Source organism: Stegostoma tigrinum, chromosome 7 (assembly GCF_030684315.1).
Source record: "Stegostoma tigrinum isolate sSteTig4 chromosome 7, sSteTig4.hap1, whole genome shotgun sequence".
Taxonomy (NCBI): Eukaryota; Metazoa; Chordata; class Chondrichthyes; order Orectolobiformes; family Stegostomatidae; genus Stegostoma; species Stegostoma tigrinum.
The window spans coordinates 99,818,060-99,841,999 of record NC_081360.1 but is presented as its reverse complement, the minus strand read 5'-3'; the positions used below and the strand labels follow the sequence as shown (position 1 = coordinate 99,841,999).

The 23,940-nt window shown below is 45.4% G+C and overlaps 1 protein-coding gene across 3 annotated transcripts in view; it reads right to left on the bottom strand.

The window, feature by feature from the left end:
- Positions 1-3,597: 3,597 nt before the first annotated feature.
- The window catches only part of slc23a3 (solute carrier family 23 member 3), an 80,356-nt gene continuing 60,013 nt past the window's right edge, over positions 3,598-23,940 (bottom strand). For all 3 annotated transcript variants that reach the window (XM_059647676.1, XM_059647678.1, XM_059647677.1), the window contains 4 exons: positions 23,100-23,205; positions 18,972-19,139; positions 17,551-17,646; positions 3,598-3,960 (listed from right to left, as the gene is read on the bottom strand). In XM_059647676.1, the coding sequence (XP_059503659.1) occupies positions 3,671-3,960; positions 17,551-17,646; positions 18,972-19,139; positions 23,100-23,205 (660 nt within the window). In that variant the 3' untranslated portion in view covers positions 3,598-3,670. The remainder of the gene's footprint in view (positions 3,961-17,550; positions 17,647-18,971; positions 19,140-23,099; positions 23,206-23,940) is intronic.

Genomic DNA, 23,940 nt, shown 5'->3' with positions numbered 1-23,940 from the left:
ATAAGATTTATTTTTGTACCTGTGAATTGTAATATAGAATTGTAAAAGTTGACTGTTGATATGAATTTTATTATATTATATATAGAACTACTATCAGTCTGTAAAGTTTTAATTTAAAAGATTTTCAAGAACAAAGATATTTTTATCCTGCAATGTTATTCTGGAATCTCCTGTGACTTTTATCTTAATCTTCCCATTGTATTTTGTTTGTTCTATTTAATTAATTAAAACTAATAATTGACCAGTGACAAGACTGGACTCATTCTCAAAGTTTAAACCTAGAGCAGGACAGGGGATTGCGTAGCCCTAAGATGCAGGGGGATCTGGGTGTCATAGTTCAGAATCCATTTGAGATAGGTATGCAGTTACAGCAAATAATTTAGAAAGCTAACAGGATATCCTTCTTTATTAGTGATAGAAGTAGAGAGGTTATGCTTTGGTTATACAGGAAACTGGTGAGACCACATGGGGAGCACTGTGGCTTGTACTCACTGGAGTTTAGAAGAATGTGTGGGATCTTGATTGAAATCTTTAAGATCCTAAGGGTTCTTGACAGGATTTGTGTGGAGAGGGTGTTACCTCTTATGGGAGATTCTACAACCAGGGGTCACAATTTAAAAATGAAGCGTTGACCATTTAAGACAGAGATCAGGAGAATTTTTTCTCACAGAGGCTGAGTCTTTGGAATTCTCTTGAACAGTGGTGAATCAAGAGTGCTTTGAATATTTTTAAGGCAGAGATACATAGATTCTCAATAGGAGGTCAGAGCTGGGAGTGTGGGACAGGGACCATCGTATGGAATGGCGAAGCAGGCTCGATGGGCCCAATGGTCCACTCCTGCTCCTAATTCTTTGTAGACTGGAAGAAAAGGGAAAGAGCGAAGCTGTGAGGTGGGTAATCTTTTGATGCATCATTCAATAGTGTCCCCATTACAGCATCCAACCAGCCCATGAGTGACTCCAGGGTTGCTCCCTCCACTTCCTTATTCCTGCTACAGAGCAATCCATATGAAGATTGGCTTCCCACACGGGCCTTACACTGAGGCTTCAGTACAGACATGGACCATTCGGCCCACGCTGTGTCCATGTGGTGATCATACTCCACATGAGTTTCCTCCAGCTCTCCTTCACACCAACCTGGCCAGTTGAACTTACTGTTCCCTCCTTTCTCATCAGTCCCTCAGCTGCTTGTTACATGCATCTATGCCGTACCCTCTCACATTCTGTCAGTTCACTGCACTTATACAACACATTGGAAGGGTGTTAGGAAAGGTGGCATGGTCAGGAGGAGGTGGGGGGCGGGTGACAGGGCAGTGAGGGAATGGATTCGGATCACAATTCTGTGCCAGTCATAGGCCCAAGAACAAGCAGTGATGCCAACCTAGGTCAAACAGCCCATTATGTGCAGTAAATGCTGGAGAAGGTTCAGAAAAGATTTACCAGGATGTTGCCAGGAATGGAGGGCTTGAATTATAAGGAGAGGCTGGGACTTTTGTCCTTGGAGCATTGGAGGCTGACGGGTGACCTCATAGGGGTTTATAAAATCATGAGTGCGGAGATAAGGTGAATGTCAAATGTCTTTTCCCTAGGGTATGGGGAATTCAAATCTAGGGGTCACAGTTTTAATGTGAGAGGAGAACAGTTTAATAAGGACAGGAATGGCAACTTTTTTAGACAGGGAGTCGTTCACGTCTAGAATGAGCTTCCAGAGGAAGTGGTGGGTGCAGGTACAGTTACAGCGTTTGAAAAGACATTTAGCTACCTGACATTTAGGTACGAGTGGAAATGGTTTGGAGGGATGTGGGCCAAGCACAAGCAGGTGGGACAAGTTTAGTTTGGGATTATGGGGCTGCATGTACTGGTTTGGACTGAATGTCAGTTCCTGTGCTATATGACCCTACAACTTTCAAGCATCAACAAACAGAAGGATCTTGGTGTACAGGTCCCCAGTTCCCTGAAAGTGGCTATGCAGGTGGGTAAGGTGGTCAAGAAGGTGTATGGTATGCTTGCCTTCGTTGATCGGGTCATGGAGCATAAAAGTTGGCAAGTCATGCACTTTAGTTCGACCTCAACTGGAATATTGCATAAGTTCTGATTATTCGGGATGGATAATAAATGTAGTGATGCCCAAATCCTTTGAATGAATAACAGAAAAATATATTGAATGCTTGATTAATCAAGGTCAATCTAGAGAATGAAATGCAGTGGGTTTGAAGGGCAGGTGGAAGAGAGTGTTGGTGTGTAGCTACTGTGAGCAGGGAAAGAGAATTTGACAGAGCAATTTTAGAACCAGGTATTACAGTCTAAGGGTTTGGGGTAGGCCATTGGGGCTGAGATGGAGAGAAATGTTTTTACCCAGAGGGTGGTGAGTCTGTGGAATTCTTTGCCGAAGGAAATGGTTGAGGCCAAAGCATTGAATGTTTTCAGGAAAGAGGTAGATAGAGTTCTTAGGGCTAAAGGGATCAAAGGGTCTGGGCAGAAGGTGGGAACAGGGACTTGAGTTGGATAATCAACCAGGATCATGCTGAATGGTGCAGTGGCTGAAAAGGCTGAATGGCATACTCCTGCCCCTATTCTAGAGCTAAGATTCATCCCTCAGCCATTCCATCGACTCCCAAAGGCTTGGAGTTTTGTTTTGAAAAAATTCAAGATGTTTCTTCCTTTTCAAGATCCCTACACGGGGAGTGAAGACAGTGAAGTGCTCTTGAAGGACAGTTTGGGGTTGGACTGTGGTTGGAGACATAGTGTTGGTGACTAATCCAAAATCCAATTTGTCCCGCCTCTCCCAATTACTCTGGTCCACATCTGTTGTGCAGCGCAATCCTTATCCATCACATTCCAAGGGCTCCTTCTCCTTTAGGTGTGCCACCTCTGGTTGGGAATAATCCTGGAGGAATCTGTCATCACAGGGTGTCCTCCCTCAAATACCCACTGACCATCACTATCGCAGGCAGTGAACATCCAATCTCCCACTGACCGTCACCATCACAGCTAGTGAACATCCAATCTCCCACTGACCGTCACCATCACAGCTAGTGAACATACAATCTCCCACTGACCATCACCATCACAGCTAGTGAGCATCCAATCTCCCACTGACCGTCACCATCACAGCTAGTGAACATCCAATCTCCCACTGACCATCACCATCACAGCTAGTGAGCATCCAATCTCCCACTGACCGTCACCATCACAGCTAGTGAGCATCCAATCTCCCACTGGCCGTCACCATCACAGCTAGTGATCATACAATCTCCCACTGACCGTCACCATCACAGCTAGTGATCATACAATCTCCCACTGGCCGTCACCATCACAGCTAGTGAGCATCCAATCTCCCACTGACCGTTACCATCACAGCTAGTGACCATCCAATCTCCCACTGACCGTCACCATCATAGCTAGTGACCATCCAATCTCCCACTGACCGTCACCATCGCAGCTAGTGACCATCCAATCTCCCACTGACCGTCACCATCACAGCTAGTGACCATCCAATCTCCCACTGACTATCACCATCACAGACAGTGAGTTTCCTGTAAAGAATGCAATGAATTGATTGCATTTTATGACAAATATATATAAGTGTGCAAAGAAATGCAAGTTAAAAAAAGTTTTGTTTTATTGATGCTCCGGTTTTGTTTCTCTCCTGGGGTTTGTTCCAAACAGCATTAGACTTCAGTTCCTGATGGGTCCATGGTAAACCTGGAGCAGATGACACCTCCAGACTCTCCTCCGCTTGCAAGAGCCTCACGAGTTGGGAGTAAGCTCTTTGTCTCCTGTCCCTCAGCCACGTGTTCTTCTGTCAGTTCTGAGCTGGGGCACAGGTTGCAAAGGGGAAAGGGCTTCACCCACAGATACCTCTGCAGGGCAGATGGAAACTGATAAACCTTGTTTAAATCTTTCGGCTCAGATTTGAAACTAGGGAAGTGTGCCACAAATCCCCGCTCCTCTAATGTTCCTGGAATAAAACACAGAACACTTTTTCAGCTAATTGATTAACACCAACAAATCACAAGGACTGTCTGTATTTACACAGCACCTAGACTATACACAGACGGTGAATGCATCACATCAAGATTAAATTCCTAAATAAAAATAGAAAGAACTGTAGATGGTGTATAACAGAAACAAAAACAGAAATTGCTAGAAAAGCTCAGCAGGTTCGGCAGCATCTGTGAAGAGAAATCAGAGTTAACGCTTCGGGTCCGGTGACCCTTCCTCAGAATTGATGGTAGCTAGGAAATTGTTGCTTCTTCATGCAGAAGATAGGTTTCGGAGAGCAGGGATAAAGAGTAAATGATAGATGATTGGGGATTGAGCCTAAAGAGAGTGAAAAGCTATTGGACAGAGAAAGGAATGTCTAATGCCAATGTCACCACACCCCCTGCCAACCTTCTCACCCACCTATCCTTCCCCATTGACCAATCACCAACACTGTCTACCTGCACTCACCTATCACTAGCCCACCTACCTTCGCCAGCCCCACCCCTCCTCTCTCTATTTATTTCTGAGCCCCCTTCCCCCTCCCCATTTCTGAAGAAGGTGCTGACCCAAAACATCAACTTTCCTGCCCCTCTAATGCTGCCTGGCCTGCTGTGTTCCTCCAGCTCCACACTGCGCTATCTCTGACTCCAGCATCTGCAGTTCTTCCTATCTCTGAATTAACAATCTAACTAGGAAGGTGAATGGCTGTTAATGGAAACTGTTAGTGGCGAACAATGGTATGTGTTTACTCGCAGACTATGTGATCACAAGACCTGGTATGTGGGGGTTGGGCGGTTAGGACAGGCGGGAGATCAAGCCCTACAGTTATTGAACTCGATATTGAGTCCAGCAGGCGGCAGGTTGCCCAAGTAGAAAATGAGGTGTTGTTCTTCGAGCTTGTGCTGAGCTTCACTGGAACATTGCAGCAAGCCAGAGATAGAGATGTTGGCCAAGGAACAGAGTAGTGTGCTAAAGCAGCAGGAAACAGGAAGCTCAGGTTTATTTTCATGGGCCGAAAGTAGATATTCAGTGGAGCGATCAGCCAGCCTAAGCTTTGTTTCTGCCATGTAGAGGAGACCACATTGTGTGCAGCGATTGCAGTAAACTAGCTAAATTCCTGCAAATCTGAGCCGAGGTAGCATTTTTCCTCAGAGCTCTCTTGTCACCTCATTTTGTCTGAGATTTAGTGCGAGAAGCCCAAGCCTGCAAACATTGTGAAGCAAGTGGGCCACCAAAACTGAGTTCCTTATCCATTCACAGGATGAGGATGTCGCTGGCCACTCCAGTATTTATTGTCCATCCCTAATTGCCCAGAGGGCAGTTAAGAGTCAACCACGTTGCTGTGGATCTGGAGTCACATGTGGTCCAGACCAGGTAAGGATGGCAGCTTCCTTCCCTAAAGGACATTAGTGAACCAAATGGGTTTCCCCCCAACAATTGACAATGATTTTGTGGTCATCATTAGACTCCTAATTCCAGGTATTTTTATTGAATTCAAATTCCACCATCTGCTGTGGCAGGATTTGAACCCAGGACCCCAGAACGTTATCTGGGTCTCTGGATTAACAGTCCAGTGATAATACCAATAGGCCATTACCTCCACTGCAAGTTGGGTAGCATACTATTGATGTATATCAAAAACAAAGTTGCTGGAAAAGCTCAGCAAGCCTGGCAGCATCTGTGGAGGAGAAACAGAGTTAATGTTTCGTGTCCAGTGACCCTTCCTCAGAACAGTTGATATGTACGTTCAGCCGTGTGTATGGGTGTAAATGTACATCATTGAAGGTGGCAGGACAGGCAGAGAGCATTGTCAATAATATAGAAACACAGAAGTTAGGCACAGGAATAGGCCTTTCAGCCCTTCAAGCCTGCTCCACCATTCAATAGATTCATGGCTGATCATCAAACTCAGACCCCAGTTCTCACTTTGTTCCCTTTAGCTCTATTTCTAATTCCTTCTTGGAAATATTGTGGCCTCGAATGCTTTCTGAGGCAGAGAATTGCTCACCACTGGGTGAAGACATTTCTCCTCATCTCAGTCCTAAATGGTCTATCCTGTATCCTTAGAATGTGACACCCTTCCTCTGGTTCTGAATACCCTGGCCATCAGGAATATCCTTCCTGCATTTACTTTGTCCAGTCCTGTCAGAATATTTTAGGTTTCTATGAGTGTCCCTCTCATTCTTCTTAACTCCAGAGAATAAAGTCCTAACCAGTCTAATTTCTCTCCTTACCTCATTCTTGCCAAGCCAGGAATCAGTCTGGTAAACCTTTGTTGCACTCCTCCCATAGCCAGAATATCCTTCCTCAGGTAAGGTAACGAAAACTGCATACAAAATCCAGCTGTGGTCTCTCCAAGGTTCTGTGCAATTGAAATATATCCTCCCTGTTTCTGTATTTAATACTTTTGCTATGAAGGCCAACATACCATTTGCATTCTTCACTGCCTGCTGCATCTGCAATGGAATGCACTGCCTGGGATCACAGTAGAAGTAGATTCAACTATGACATTCTAAAGAGAATTGAACTTTCATTAGAAAAGGAAGAATAAACTAGGCTCTGGGAAGAAGGAAGGATAAAGGCACAAAGTAAATTGCTCATTCAGAGAGACAGTACGGACATGATGGGCTGAATGGCCTCCTTTTGTGCTGTTTTAATTCTGTGATCCTGTGATTTTGGGCCCATTGGACAAGTTGATGAGGAGCCAGGAATTGTAGAAGAACAGAGAGAGATTCAGGAGGGAGTTCCAGGATTTTGACCCAGCGACAGTGAAGTAAGTATAATTATATTCTCAAGTCAGGTTGGTGAATGGCTTGGAGGGGAACTTGCAGGTGGTGGCGTTCCCATGTATCTGCTGCCCTTGTCCTTGTAGAGGTTGTGGTTTCGGAAGGTTATGTCTAAAGACTGCTACGGAAATTTTGCAGTACATCCAATAGATGGTTACCACTGCTGCTATTGAGTCAGAGGTGGAAGGAGGGAATATTTATGAATGTGGTGCCAATCAAACAGGCTGCTTTGACCTGGGTGGTGCTGAACTTCTTGCGTGTTGTTGGGGCTGCACCCATCCAGGCAAGTGGGGAGTGTTCATCACACTCCTGACTTGTGCCTTGTAGATGGTGGGCAGGCTTTGAGGAGTCAGGAGGTGAGTTACTCGCTACGGGATTCCCAGCATCTGACTTGCTCTTTGAGGCCATTGTTATTTATATAGTGAGTTCAGTTGAGTTTCTGGTCAGTGGTAACCCCAGGATGTTAATAATGAGATTTCAGTGCAGTCAATGACATTGAATAAACAGGGGTGATGGTTAAATTCAGTTCGCAACAAACAACTGCACCTCCCAGTCGCAAACCATTTCCACTCCCCCTCCCATTCTCTAGATGACATGTCCATCATGGGCCTCCTGCAGTGCCACAATGATGCCACCCGAAGGTTGCAGGAACAGCAACTCATATTCCGCCTGGGAACCCTGCAGCCCAATGGTATCAATGTGGACTTCACCAGTTTCAAAATCTCCCCTTCCCCTACTGCATCCCCAAACCAGCCCAGTTCGTCCCCTCCCCCCACTGCACCACACAACCAGCCCAGCTCTTCCCCTCCACCCACTGCATCCCAATGCCAGTCCAACCTGTCTCTGCCTCCCTAACCGGTTCTTCCTCTCACCCATCCCTTCCTCCCACCCCAAGCCGCACCCCCAGCTACCTACTAACCTCATCCCACCTCCTTGACCTGTCCGTCTTCCCTGGACTGACCTATCCCCTCCCTACCTCCCCACCTACACTCTCTCCACCTATCTTCTTTACTCTCCATCTTCGGTCCGCCTCCCCCTCTCTCCTATTTATTCCAGTTCCCTCTCCCCATCCCCCTCTCTGATGAAGGGTCTAGGCCCGAAACGTCAGCTTTTGTGCTCCTGAGATGCTGCTTGGCCTGCTGTGTTCATCCAGCCTCACATTTTATTATGATGGTTAAATTCTCTTTGTTTTGGAAATGATCATAGCTTGGCACAGCTGTGGAGCAAATGTTACTCACCCTTCGAAAGCTCAAGACTGGATATTATTCAGGTGTTTCTGCATTTGCTTCAGTATCTGAGGAATCACAGGTGATGCTGAACATTGTGCAATTATTGGCAGAAGTTTCCACCTCTGACTGTATGATAGAGGGAAGCTCATTGATAAAGCAGCTAAAGATGCTTGGGCCTAGGATGTTATCTTGAGGAACTCCTGCAGAGATGTCCTGGAGTTGAGATAACCTTCAACAATCACAACCATTTCCATTATGCCAAGTATGACTCAAATCAGTGGAGAGTATTTCCTCTGATCTTCATTGAGATTAGTTTTGCTCAGGCTTCTTGATGCCACACCTGGTAAAACATGGCCTTAATGTCAAGGACTGTTACTCTCCTCTCTCCTCTGGAATTCAGTTTTGAAGAAGAGGAGGGGAATTATCCCCAGTGTCCTGACTGAAATCTAGCCCTGACCAACATTGCAAAAAACAGATGAGCTGATCATTATCTCTTTGTCTTTAGTGGGATCTTGCAGTGCAAATTGGCTGTTGTGTTTCCCTGACCATGCTTGAACCAAAGCTAAATGGAGGTCTGGAGGTGACTGGCCCTGGTAGAACCCAAACTGGATATCACGTAGCAAGCCCAGAAAGCCATGTTGTTGAAGGGCTATTAGGGATGGGCAACAAATGAATAAAACTGAATAATAAAAGATGTGGAGACCTGATAGGTGCTTTGTGTTTGCAAATTATTATTTCCTGACTTTTGTTAATTCAATGAATTTCTCTTTGCATTTGCAATTACATGTCATAGAACATCAAACATACATAGAACATAGAACAGTACAGCACAGTACAGGTCCTTCAGGCCACTATGTTGTGAAGAGCAGTCTACTTTGCATACCCTACATTTTACTGTCCTCCATGTGCCTATCCAAGAGTTGTTTAAAAGTCTCTAAAGTATCTGATTCCACAACCATTGTCGGCAGCGCATTCCACACGCCCACCATTCTCTGTATGAAGAACCTACCTCTGGCATCTCCTCTATGCCTTCCTCCAGTCACCTTAAAATTATGTCCCCTCGTAATAGTCACTTCCACCCTGGGAAAATGTCTCTGACTATCCACTCTATCTATGCCTCTCATCATCTTGTACACCTCTATCAAGTCACCTCTCACCCTTCTTTGCTCCAATGAAAAAAGCCCTAGCTCCCTCGACCTTTCCTCATAAGGCCTGCCCTCCAGTTCAGGCAGAATCCTGGTAAATCTCCCCTGCACCCTCTCTAAAGCTTCCACATCCTTTGTGTAATGAGGTGACCAGAACTGATGACAACATTCCGAGTGTGTCTAACCATTTTGGAAGATCAAATTCAACGGCGAACTATACAGTAAATGGAAAAATCCTAGGGAAAATTGATGAACAGAGAGATCTGGGTGTTCAGGTCCATTGTTCCCTGAAGGTGACAACGCAGGTCAATAGGGTGGTCAAGAAGGGATATGGCATGCTTTCCTTCATTGGGCGGGGTATTGAGTACAAGAGTTGGCAGGTCATGTTGCAGTTGTATCGGACTTTGGTTCAGCCACATTTGGAGTACTGTGTACAGTTCTGGTTGCCACATTACCAAAAGGATGTGGATGCTTTGGAGAGGGTGCAGAGGAGGTTCACCATGATGTTGCCTGGTATGGAGGGTGCTAGCTATGAAGAGAGGTTGAGTAGATTAGGATTATTTTCATTAGAAAGATGGAGATTGAGGGGGGACCTGATTGAGGTCTACAAAATCATGAGGGGTATAGACAGGGTGGATAGCGAAAAGCTTTTTCCTAGAGTGGGGGACTCAATTACTAGGGGTCATGAGTTCAAAGTGAGAGGAGGAAGGTTTAAGGGAGATATGCGTGGAAAGTTCTTTACACAGAGGGTGGTGAGTGTCTGGAATGCATTGCCAGCGGAGGTGGTAGATGCAGACACGTTAGCGTCTTTTAAGATATATTTGGACAGGTACATGGATGGGCGGGGAGCAAATGGACACAGACCGTTAGAAAATAGATGACAGGTTAGACAGAGCATCTTGATCGGCGCAGGCTTGGAGGGCCGAAGGGCCTGTTCCTGTGCTGTAGGTTTCTTTGTCTGTAACCAGAGTTTTATAGAGCTGCAGCACAACCTCACGGCTCTTAAACTCAATTCCCCTGCCAAATGAAAGCCAACACACCATACACCTTCTTTACAACCCTCTCAACTTGGGTAGCAACTTTGAAGGATCTATGGACGTGAACCCCAAGATCCCTCTGTTCGTCCACACTGCTGAGAATCCTGCCATTAGCCCTATATTCTGCATTCAAATTTGACCTTCCGAAATGAATCACTTCACACTTTTCTGGGTTGAATTCCATCTGCCACTTCTTCGCCTAGCTCTGCATCCTGCCAATGTCCCTACAACCAACCTCCATGCTGTCCACAACTCCACCAACCTTCATGTCATTGGAAAGCTTACTAACGCCCCCACTTCCACTTCCTCATCCAAGTCACCCCTCATCCTTCATCCCTTCTTGGTCCCAATTATCAGTTTCATAAATGTTCTCTTTTCTTGTCCCATCCTTAGCTTCTGCTTCTTTATAAAGCTCCCCTCTCATCCCTACCCTCCACTTCACAATCCTGAATTCAGATGTTGCTGTTGGATGTGAATTGTGGTTGTGAATTCACTCATTGTGAGTTTGAGAAAGGCTTTATTTGGAGTCACCATGCGAGGATTAAATGTTAACTTTCAAAGGATGTTTCCAGCATAGATGAGTGCCCAGTGTGACTCAAACTCAGGTCATTCCAGGTGCGGAGACTGATAAAGATCGGGGCCTCTCCTGTTTACACTGGACTCTGACAGGGACATGGTTTCTGTGAGAGATTAGAGGTTAACATTGACAAAACACTTCAAAACTAGCTCAGGCCAGTAAGCCATGTAACCTCCTAACACATATCGACTTAGACCAGCAACATCCAGCATCTGAGGTCTGGTTCACAGCCATAAAACACACCCCTGCGACTTTATATTTTTTCCGACAGTCCACGCCCGTAGTGTGTGTGTGTGCACATGTGTGTGTCTCTGTGTGAGTGCATGTACATGTTGTGTATGTGAGTGACAGAGTATATGCCTGTGTGAAAGAGAGTGTGTGTCTGTGAGTGAGTGTGTAGCTGTGTAAGTGAGCGTGTCTGTGAGTATGCAAGTGTGGCAGACAGTTTGTGTCTGTGAGTGAGTGAGTGTGTGAGAGAGAGTGTGTGTCTGAGTGAGAGTGTAAATGTGTGAGAGAGAGATTGTATGTCTGTGAGTGAGTGTGTAACTGTGTGTGAGAGTGTCTGTGAATATGTAAGTGTGTGTGAGAGAGTGTGTCTGTGAGTGAGTGAGTGTGTGTGAGAGAGAGAGAGAGAGAGTGTGCCTGTGTGAGTGAGTGTGTCTGTGTGAGTGAGTGTGTGTACGTGAGTGAGTGTGTGTGTGAGAGAGTGTGTCTGTGAGTGAGTGTGTTGCTGTGTGAGCGAGAATGTATGTCTGTGAGTGAGTGTGTTGCTGTGTGAGCGAGAATGTATGTCTGTGAATGAGTGTGTAACTATGTGAGTGAGAGTGCGTGTCTGTGACTATGTAACTGTGTGAGTGAATGTGTGTGTGAGTAAGTAAGTGTGTGGGAGAGAGTGTGTGTCTGTGAGTGAGTGCGTGTGTGAGAGAGAGTGTGTGTGTGTGACTGAGTGTGTGTCTGTGACTGAGTGTGTGTATATGTGTGAGAGGATGCGTGTGAGAGAGAATGAGAGACCCGAAGTAAAACCAGGAAGCACTTGGAAAACTGTGTAGGATGGCAGAGAGAAAAGCAGATTAATGAATAGGGTACAATGGGACCCAGATAAGGTTAAAGTGTCAGGGTCAGCTGCCCCTTCATGGCAGGATAACTTTTCTTTGTAATTCATGTGCAGCGTGTGGGGTGTTTCTGGCTAGGCCAGCATTTATTGCTCCTCTGCTATGGTGGCATTTGACCCCATGTCCAGAGAAGGAGGGGTTAGCTGGACTGGGCACTCAATGTTAGTTGGTGAAAAGTTGATGGGTGAAGAGGACTTAATATCTCCTGAAACAGCTCTCCAGTAATCACTGAAGGTATAGGGCTGCCCTACGGGTGCTGTGGAGGGCAGTAGAGAGAAATGATACCATGTACGAGGAGGCATTAATCTGAGGCTTGAATTACCTTTGTAGGCCCAGTGTGATTGCCCAGTGTAAACCTCTTCAAAGGACCTTACCATATTCTCTGTAAGCTCATTGATGATATCCTCATTAGATATTTGTGTGTGTGTGTGTGTGTGTGTGTGTGTGTGTGTGTGTGTGTGTGTGTGTGTGTGTGTGTGTGTGTGTGTGTGTGTATATATGTGCCTGCGTGTGTGTTTGTGTGTATGTGTTTGTGTATGTGTTTGTGTGTGTGTGTGTGTTTGTGTGTGCATGTGTGTATGTGAGTGTGTGTTTGTGTGTGCATGTGTGTTTATGTTTGTGTGTGTATATGTGTCTGTCTGTGTGCATGTGTGTGTGCGTCTGTGTGTGTTTGAGAGAGAGACAGGCAGACAATCTGTGTGTGTGTGTGTGTGTGTGTGTGTGTGTGTTTGAGGGAGAGAGAGAGAGAGACAATCTGTGTGTGTGCATGCGTGTGTGTGTGTAAGAGAGAGAGAAAGAGAGACAGGGGGAATGTAGTAGTGGGTGCACTGCATTTTATATAGGGTCCAAATTATTGAAGGTCACAGTAGACATTAGACCTGTTTATATGTGGCTATAAACACAGGTTCATTTGGAAATGCCATGACTTCTCAATCAAAATTTACCATCCTTTCAAAATCAAAACATCCCATTCCCCCTTTATCATTGAAAGAAAAGTTGAGGAATGGGAGTGAGTGATGTATTCATTCCAGAGGGTGATGAGCTTCCCGAGACAACAGGATTGTCTCCTCCTGACCTTTTCAGGGACAATCTCACTTGCTTAACGTTTTTCCCTAAAAGGTCTCCTCCACTTTGTTGATGGAAGGCATGTTCTATCAACCCATTATCTTCCCAGAGTCAACATTGACTGCTCGCAGGTATGGAGGGGCTGTCTTATGGGGAGTGGTTGAGTAAGTTGGACCTGTGGTCATTGGAATGTAGACAAATGTGAGGTGACCTTATTGAAACATATAATATTCCTAGGACATTTCCTACACAGGACAGATGTATGAAGGTAATTTTCTCTCGTGGAGGTCTGTAAGATCAGAGTGTATAATCTCAGAAATAAGGCGGTGATACATTTAAGATAGAGATGAGAAGGAATTTCTTCTCTCAGAGGAGAGTACATCTGTGGGATTCTTTACCGCACAGGAATATTGAGGCTACGTCATTAACTATATTCAAGGCTGAGATAGATTTTTAATTAGGAAGGGAATCAAGGGTTATGGAGAAAAGGCAGGAAAGTGGAGTTTGACGAATATCAGGTCAGCCATGATGTCTGTGAATTGCAGAGCTGACTCAATGGGCTGAATGGCCTACTTCTGCTCCAAAGTCTTATGGCCTTATTGAAAGGTTTTGCATTTCTAAAGCCCTTGTCAGGATGTTTCAAAGTGCTGCACAGCTCATGAAGCATAGGCCCTGATACAGTGTTGGAAAAGTGCCAGCCAATTTATGCACAGGAAGTCCCCACAAAACAGGTGAAAAATTTATTGGCAGGATAATTATTGGGCAGAAATTTCAACCTGCCCCTTGAAGGTGGTAGAAGAGGTGTCAAGATTTGGAAATAATTGGGAGAATTGACCCAGCTAAAGTACGAAGCCATTCACTGATTAATTTCTCAGGATGAAAGCTTATTGGAGACTTTTGGAATTTGGTGCTGATTGAAGTACTTAAATGGTCAATAAATAGCAACAAAGGGCTCGAATTCATCACCTTCTTGACTTCTCGGTAGATGAGAAAGGTGCCTCAATTCCCAACAGAGACAGAAAGCAGGGCAAGCTGCCTCTTGGATATGGAAGAGTTCTACCTGCCTCAATCTGGGAGCAAGTAGAGGGTCAGGTGAGGGTCGTGGCTACTGTAAGTCACCCCTGTCCGTGCCTCCAACCCTTTCATCCCTCCACACTTTGTAGCCCCATCACTGCAACAAGGTGATAAACATCACTCCTTCACTCTGCTTGATTTTCCAAGAAGTAGGCCTTCACCAGCCCTCGTTAGGGCACAAAAGCTGCTCTTTGACTGGCTAGCAGCTCCTGGTGACATGGGATGCCTTTTTCAAAGTGTGCGAAAGGCTGGGGAAACTGCCCATGCTCCTGGCAGCTTCCAGATATCTGGTTTGCAGGGGACCGAGCGAGTTATTTCAGTGTTGGGGGCGGTTGTCCAGATACCACTGAGTACAACTACCTGCTCCCTTGCTTGTGCTGAACAAGTGAAAATTACACCCGGCGTGCATTAAAGGGGTGGATGGATGGATATAACATGTCAGGATGTCAGGCAGAATCCCTGCTCCTCTTTGAAACAGTATCGAGGACGTGTGACAGGCCCAGACTTTAGAGGAGCACGGAGGTGTTCTGAAGAGGGTTCTATTATCTCTGATCACTTTAAATTGCTGAAGTTAAGTGACCCAGTGACTACTCTCGACATATTTGGTCGCCTTGGCAATGTGGTTTGCTAGGATGGGGCCATTGTCACAATTAACAACTACTACCAAGATATAGAAGGCAATGGGTTAAGTGCTGGACTGTGGAATTAAAATAATTAGGTAGGTGTTTTTGACTGGCACAGCCTCAATGGGTTGAATGGCCTTTTTCCGTGCTGTAGACGTCTACGACTTTATGACCCGAAACATTGACTCTGCTTTCTCTCCACCAATGCCTTATCAGGGTTGCCAGGGTTGGAGGGTTTGAGCTACAGGGTGAGGCTGAACAGACTGGGGCTTTTTTCCCCTGGAGCATCAGAGGCTGAGGGGTGACCTTATAGAGGTTCATCACATCATGAGGGGCACAGATAGGGTGAACTGCCCAAGACCTTTTCCCCAGGATAGGGGAGTCCAAAACTAGAGGGGCATAGGTTTAAGGTGAGAGGGCAAAGATTCAAAAGGGACCTAAAGGGGCAACTTTTTTTTAGAGAGTGGTGTGTGTATGGAATGAGCTTCCAGACGAAGTGGTGGAGGCTGGTACAATTACAACATTTAAAAGGCACCTGGATGGGCACATGAATAAGAAGAGTTCAGAGGGATATGGGTCAAATATTCACAAATGAGACTGGATTAAATTAGGATATCTGGTCAGCATGGACGAGTTGGGCCGAAGGGTCTGTTTCCACGCTGTATGTCTTTATGATGCTATGCTGCCAGATATGCTTAGTTTCTGACTTTGTTTCTGATTTCCAGCATCCATAGTTCTTTTTATTTTTGTTTTTTCTGGCTGGAGGGAGGTGGGTAGGAGATAAAGTTGTGGATGGAGTTGAAAGCAAAGATGAGAATCTTAAAATTAAACCATAAGGAGATGGAGAGCCAATACTGAGCAGTGAGTACAAGGAGCATTGCCACGCCAGAATGTAGAACTCCCAGCACATGTGACAAGATAAATGACTTTTGCTCCCTTATTCAGGATTTTCATGACACCCCCACATTACAGACCCCACTCCTCGCCCAGCAAGCACACCTTTCTCCACTCCATAACTTTCCCACCCAGTTCCCACACAAATCTCTGGTGCTGACTCAGGTCAGTCAGTAGTCAGCTGGGTGAGGATCTTTCTCATGCAATTAGGAATGTAAATTTTTATTACCTTGTACAAACACGAGGTTGTTAGCAATCATAAAAGATTGTTCTGGTTCACAGAGTTTTACAGTGCCCTTCCCTCAGCATATAGTCAGCCTGTAACTGAGTGTGTATCGCACTACATAGTCGCTCACACACACGCGCGTGCACACATGGGCACACACACACACACACACTCACACACGCGTGCACACACACACACACACACACACACACACACACACACACACACACGCGTGCACACATGGGCACACATACACACACACAAACACACAATCTCACACACACACACACACTCACACACACATATTCCCAAACAACCAGAACAACCTCTCCTTCTCCCTTATTTTTGAAACAATCATTCAGGGCCTTGGGGGTTTGTGAGAGAGCAATAAAATCGAAGAGCCCTAATTGCATCAGGATCATTGTGCTGCGGGGCCAAGAATTTCAGGGAGACCAACCAAGAGGCAAGGTGAACCTTTACGCATTTCAGAGTTTTTCTCCCCCGTGACCACAGTTAAAGGGGCAAGGAAGCCCTTTCCTATCTGAACCTGGCTGGTTGGTGGCCAGCTGGTAGGGCTTGATGAGGGTCGTGGCAGATGGAGGGCCATGCAGACAAATTTAGCTCATTCTAGCAATTAATGCACAAAGAAAACATTATGCTCTCTCCTCCTGTGCCCATGTTATGCCATCGGTACTTTGCTGAAACTGGAGATCTGTTACTGAAGATTTTCGCCTTGGCCTGATCAGGAGAAATGCAAGAATATCAAATTTCAAATGATCATAATAATTTATGGGCCAGGAGGAAGGGATTCTGACTGGTTGGCATGTCAACTCTGATTGGCGGAGGCATTGCCAAGCTATGGAGTATCTTGGGCTCCTGTGGCTAATTTGAGAGCTTGAACATGTCCCTTTCATGCTGATTGGGAAGTCGGCAAGGTGGATCTAATTAAGCATGCCGTTCCTGATTGGGGCTGTTAATCTGATCTTATCAGGGAGCCCTGGCTGACGGATATCAACAGAAGGGTCAGAGATTCCCCTCACTCTAAGCACTGATGCTGAACTGGTCGTTGTGGAGTTATTTCACTTTTGTCTTCAGAGAATGTGTCACTACACATGAATCCACATCCTTTTCAGAGACTGTGAATGTACCACGTTATGAGCTTTCAGTTTTGCCTTGATACTAGCTGGACAGCCTGAACTGGCTGAATGAATCAAACAACTCATTCCTGTACTCAACCAGCCCGCTTTGCAAAACCACAAACAAAACACCAGCTGCTAGATGAGATTTCACTTTAGGGCAGCATTGTAGAATAACTCTAAATGTGCCAATAGTTTAACTGAAGGCCAATTCAAGACTACCAGCCAAGCTCATAATATGGCCCGTTTATACCAGTTAGAAGAAATTCATTCATCCTTAGGGACTCAATCACTGCAACAAAAGTGGGATGTTCAAGCCTTATTCCTTTTTCAAATTACCCAGGAGCAGAAGGAGCCTATAGTTCCTCACTGCTTTTTTTCATGGCAACACCTTAACCAATCAGAATCGACTTGCCAGTTTGCACCCTTGGTTATAGGGGACAGGGTTTAAAATGGGGTTTGGACCACAGTGAGATCACACGGTGGATCAAGCCAAGTAACTCATTCCTGCTCCTATTCTTTTGATCTCAATATCTTTCCTCCTGTAGCATCTGTTGAACAATGAATGAGTATAACATATTTAATGTACGACTGTGCACTTGTCTTGTAGCCTAGCCAGAGCCGTCACCCTCCCAAAAACAAGTTGGTTTGCAAGTTCACCTGTAACAGTGTTGTCCAGGAGAAAGGCGAGAATCCCTCCTTGAATGATGGGCATCATAAACAAGGCCAGAAGAAAGGTGTCCACACTCTTAATACCTACGCATAACCATTCAGGGAGAAATAAGAAGATCTGTCACTGACTTAACATTTAATTAAGGCCTTGCATTTATATAGTGCTTTCACTACCTCAGCACATCCCAGAATGGTTTACAGCCAATGAACTGATATAGAAATGCATTTGCTTGTTGTAGTATAGGAGCTGGGATGACCATTTCCCCTAGTGGACTGGTCAATTACGAAGGGCCACAGGCAGAAGATGATTGATAGAAGGATCTGAGGGCACATGAGGGAAATTAGTTCCACCTGGAGTGTCTGGAAGTCACTTGTTCAGTTTGGTGTAGAGGCAGAAATCCTCAACTCTTTCAAAAAGAACATTTCCAGGATAGGCAGAATGCAGAGTTGGATACAGTGTAAAATTTCCCCTACACTGTCCCCATCAAACACTCCCAGGACAGGGACAGCGTGGGGCTAGGTGCAGAGTAAAGCTCCTTCTATTCTTTTAAACTGAATACAAAGCCCCCCCGCTACTTTGTCCCCATCAAATACTCCCAGAACAAGGTCAGCATGGGGTTAAATACAAAGCAAGAAACTCTTCGCTCTTGTTAAATGAAAGTAAAGATCCCTGTGCTGCTGTAAACTGAAAATAAAGAGGCCTCTGTTCTTTTGAATGGAATTATAGCTTCCTGTACATTATCCTTAAATATTCCAAGGACAGATACAGCACGGAGTTAAATGCAAAGTAAAGCTCTTTCTGCTCTTTTAAACCGAAAGTACAGATTGTGTCCCCATCAGCCACTCCCAGAACGGGTGCAGCATGGGCTTAGAGAGAGCATGAAACTTGCTCTGCCCATTTAATCTGGCTGCAAAGTTTCTGTTACGGTTTTAAACTGAAAATAAAGATACAGCCCGCATCAATAAACTCTCAGAACAGGGATAACATAGGGCTAGATACAGAGTAAATACAGAGGTCAAATACAGAGCTTCTACAATGTTCCATCAAATAACCCAAGGAAAGGGACATCGCAGAGTTAGATACAGAGTGGAGCTACCTCTACTCACTCTCCATCAAACAACTTGAGGACAAGTATAGTATGGGGTTAGATGCAGAGTAAATCTTCCTCTGTCCAATTAAACGCCCAGGGCAGGTTTAGGTTTGAGCTTTTATTTAATGTATTTATGGGGATGCGTTGAAGGCTTTGTGATGTTGAGAAATATTTAAGTCAATGACAATAGCACCAGTCTGGTTAGTTTGTAAATGCAGCTTTGACCTTGAGAACGACTCTAACTGTGAGCATAACAAGGTCCATATCAGTTTAACCTCATAACATTGTGTACACACGGATTTAACAAGCATTTTTTACCTGTTACAGTGTAATCTGGGTTGCGGATGAACCAGTGAGGGGTGAGTAGTGCCATGAACATAGTAAATCCGATGATGAAGATATTCCGACCAGAGTCGATGTTTGTGTATTGGAAATATGAAACACCGACAGACACCGCCATTGTATATGTGACACTGAGGACCCCACCTATAAAACATGAACAGGTTATGCACTGAGGGAGTCAAACACTCAGCTCCAAATCAAGCTGGTGATAAAATCCCCCTTAAAAATACATCACCAATTCAAAATAATAGGCTCTCAATATAACATGACTCCCTCTACATAATATATCCTGTACACAACATCCCCAATATAACACTCCCTCAATATTACACCACAATATAAAACATCCTCAATATTACACACATCCATACGATCTTCCCCAAATCACACACTGCCAATATAACACATTCCCCAAGATAACATGCCCCAATATAACACGTTCCCACATAACATTGCCATATAACAAACTCTTCACAAATGACACCTCCCAAACTGACAAAGAAACACCCCAATGTAACATCCCTCCATAAGCACATCAGCAATATAAGACATTATCATATAACGCACTATAAATAACATACTGAAAATATTATGTCCTTCAATATAACAAGTCCCCAACAATAACACCCCTGAATATAATACCTGTCAATGTAACACTCCCTTAATATGGCACCCCGTTTGAACACCCCTACCTAACATCCAGAATATAAGACTCAATACAGCACTGTCCAACATAAAAAGCCCCAATATAACACTAACAAAGAACACCCTCCAATAGCACACCCTAGGTAAAATATTTGAAACATTACAAAGGTGGTAATGCCATTGGGTTGGTAATCCAGGAGTGAAGGACAAGGGTTTGAATGCTATCATGGCAATTAGTGAAATTTGAATTTCGTAAACTCTAAATTTAAAAGTCGCTCTAATGATGACCATGTAACCATTGTCAATTGTCGAAAACCCATCTGGTTCACTAATGTCCTTTAGGGAAGGAAACTGCCATCCTTACCTGGTCTGGCCTACATGTGACTCCAGACCCACAACAATGTGGTTGACTCTTAACTGTTCGCTGAAGTGGACTGGCAAATCATTCAGTTCAAGGGCAATTAAACAGCAACAAATAACAGTCTTTTCCAGTGCAAACTTTTTTTAAAAATCTGTTGACCTTCAGTTGGGTTTCTAATCCAGGATGACTCAGCTCCTTCCTCATCACTGCATTGGTCCAAACTCAACCAAAAGAGCTGAACTCCAGAGGTGAGGTGCAGATGATTGCCCTCAAGGTCTCCTTCACCACAGGGTGTCATCGAGGAGTCTTATCAAAATTGGAGTCAATGGGATTTGGGGGCAATCTAGATGCTGGTTGTAATCATGCCTAGCATGTAGGAAGATGGTCGTAATTGCTGAAAATTAATAATCTTAGCTCCAAGAAATCTTTGCAGGAGTTTCTCAAGGTAGCATCGTAGACCCAACCATCTTCACCGTCTTCATCAATTACCTTCCCTCCATCATAAGGTTGGAGATGAGGATGTTTGCTGATGATTGTACAATGTCCACCAGAATTCACAACACCTTAGATACTGAAATAATCTGTGCCCATATGCAGCAAGATCTTGGCAACATCCAGGCTTGTGCTGGTAATTGGCAAGTAACACCCATGCTACACCAGAGTCAATAACCATCTCCAACAAGTGACAATCTTGCCATTGCTTCTTGACGTTCAATGGTGTTGCCATCGCTAAATGCCTGACAACAACATCCTAATGGTTACCGTCGACCAGAAACAGGAACTAGACTCGCCAAATAACCTCTGCGGCTAAAAGAGCAAGTCTGAGGTTAGGAACCTTGTATCCCCAAAGCCTGTCCACTATCTACAAGGCATAAGTCTGGAGTGTGAGTTAACACGGTGTGAAGCTGGATGAACACAGCGAGCCAAGCAGCATCAGAGGAGCAGGGAAACTTGACGTTTTGGGTCAGGATCCTTCTTCAGAAATGGGGGAGGGGAAGGGGATTCTGAAATAAATAGGGAGACAGGGGGAGGCGGATAGAAGATGGATAAAGGAGAAGATAGGGTCAGAGGAGACAGACAGGTCAAAGAGGCGGGGTTAGAGGCAGTGAAGGCGAGTGTCAGTTGGGAGTTAGGGAGGGGATAGGTCAGTCCAGGGAGGACGGACAGGTCAGGGGTGCAGGATGAGGTTAGTGGGTAGGGGATGGGGGTCGGACTTGAGGTGGGAGGAATGGTTAGGGAGGTGGGGTCTAGCTGGGCTGGTTTTGACATGTGGTTGAGGAAGGGGAGATTTTGAAGCTTGTGAAGTCCACATTGATACCCGTGGGCTGCTGAGTTCCCAAGCGGAATATGAGATGCCGTTCCTGCATCTTTTGGGTGCAGTCATTGTGGCAATGCGGAAAGCATGACATCTAAGGAATGTGAGGGGGGAATTGAAATGGTTCGCGACTGGGAGGTGCATTTGTTTGTTGTGAACAGAGCGTAGGTGTTTTGCAAAGTGGTCGCCAAGCCTCAGTTTGATTTCCCCAATGTACAGGAGGCCACCATGGAAACAGCGGGTACAGTATATAACATTGACAGATGTGCAGGTAAACATCTGTTTAATGTGAAAACTCTTCCTAGGGCCTGAGATGGGGATGAAGGGGGAGGTATAGGGGAAGATGTAGCACTTGCTTCAGTTGCAGGGAAAAGTGCCGGGTGTGGTGGGGTTGGAGGGGAGTGTGGAACAGACAAAGGACTCAGGGAGAGAGTGGTCTCTCCGGAAGGCACATAAGGGTGGGGAGGGAAAAATGGCTTTGGTAGTGGGATTGAATTGCAGATGGCGGAATTGTCAGAGGATGATGCGTTGGATTTGGAGTTTGGTGGGGTGGTACATGAGGAAGAGGGGCATTCTTGTTTGGTTATTATTGTGAATAGGAGGTGTGAGGGATGAGTCGCAGGAAATGCAGGAGACACGGTCAAGGGCATTTTTGATCACTGTGGAGGGGAAGTTGCGGTTTTTGAAAAAAGAGGACATCTGGGATGTTCGGGAGTGGAATGCCTCATCTCGGGTGCAGATGCGGTGGAGGCAAAGGAATTGGGAATAGGGGATGGAATTTTTACAGGAAGGTGGGTGAGAGGAGGAATATTCCAGGTAGTTGTGGGATTCGGTAGGTTTAAAATGGCTATCAGTTTCTAGGTGGTTGCCAGAGATGGAGACAGAGAGGCCCAGGAAGGAGAGACGGGTGTCAGAGATGGTCCGGAGTGTGATGGGTTACTTTTCACTTTCTTGGATGGATGCAGCTTCCACAACTCTCAAGCAGCTCGACACCATCCAGGGCAGAGCAACCCACTTGACTGGCACCACACCCACAAACATCCCACTCCCTCCACCACCCATGCTCAGTAGCAGCAGTGTGTACTATCTACAAGATGCATTGCAGAAACTTACCTAAGATCTTTAGACAACACTTTCCAGATCCATGACCACTTCCATCTAGAAGGACAAGGATGGCAGCTACATGGGAACACCACTGCCTGCAAGCTGCCCTCTTAGCCACTCACAATCCTGACTTGGAAAAATGTTGCCCTTCCTTCACTGTCACTGAGTCACAATACTGGAACACTGTTTCTAGCATTGTTATGTGTCAACATATATCACATGGGCTACAATGGTTCAAGAAGGCAGCTCACCACCATCTTCACAACCAGTTAGGGCTGGTCAATAATTACTTGTGTAGCCAGTAATGCCTAAATCCCATGAATAAACATTAAGTAAATTCCCAAGACACATATCCCCAAACTCCCAATTCTAAGCCACACATCCCGAAATAACACACCACTTTAATGTGCCCCCCCGCCCAGATTACAGCCCATTACAAACATTACCCCATCCTTGACGAAGTATTATTTTTATTATTATTGGTCAGCATTGGCTTGTGTCATTGAGTGCTCCTTCACTGTGCTTGGAGGGTTCAATACCTGGCCGGTGGGAATTTTGGGAATTCAGCCTGGGAAAGTTTTATCTGATGGTCACCATTCTGCATGAACCCCCAGTCCCTTGGCCACACAGCCCCATACCAGTCGCAACGCTGCCTCCAAAAGGCAGGAATGGAACTCACCATGAACAGCAGCTGGAATGGTCGCCAGGAGGTACATCAGCTTGGTTGACATTCCGAGCAGGATACAAAGCACAGCTGCAATCTGGATGGAATGCCGGGATTCAGCCTGCAGAAATGAGAAGGGAGTGGTATTGGGCATCAACATAGGTGCTGGTCCCAAAAATTCAGATAGAAAGAAATAAGAAGCAGAAATAGGAGCAGGATTAGATTATTCACCCTTTGTGTCTGCTCTGCCATTCAGAATGATCACGGCAGACCTTCCGGCTCAGTACCGTGCTCCCACTCCCTCTCCATTCCCTTTGGTCCCTTTAGCCATAAGAAATATGTCCAACTCCTTCTTGAAAACATTCAAAGTTTTGGCCTCACCCGACTTCCGTGGCAGAAATTCCATACGCTCGCCACTCTCTGGGTGCAGACATTTCTCCCGATCTCAATCCTAAATGGCCTACTCCATATCTTAAGGCTCCGAGCCCCTGATTCCGGAAATCATATACAACGTGAAGTAAAACCTACACAGGAATATTTCCTAGGCACAGTTTGGCACTGAGTTGCATTTGGAGATGTGAGGGCAATTGGCCACAAGTTTGGTCCAAACGGGCTATTTTATTATAGCTTTTGTGCTCCTGAGATGCTGCTTGGCCTGCTGTGTTCATCCAGCCTCACATTCTATTATCTTGGGCTATTTTATCAGTTGGGTCTAAAAAGAGAAGACAGCCCTATCCAGAGTTGGTGGAAAGGTCAAAGGACAAGGTTTCAGAGGATTATGGCCTCTGAAGGCATGGCTGCCAATGGTAGGGAATGGCTTGTGGAATTCATTGCCGCGGAGTGCAGTGGAGGCCGA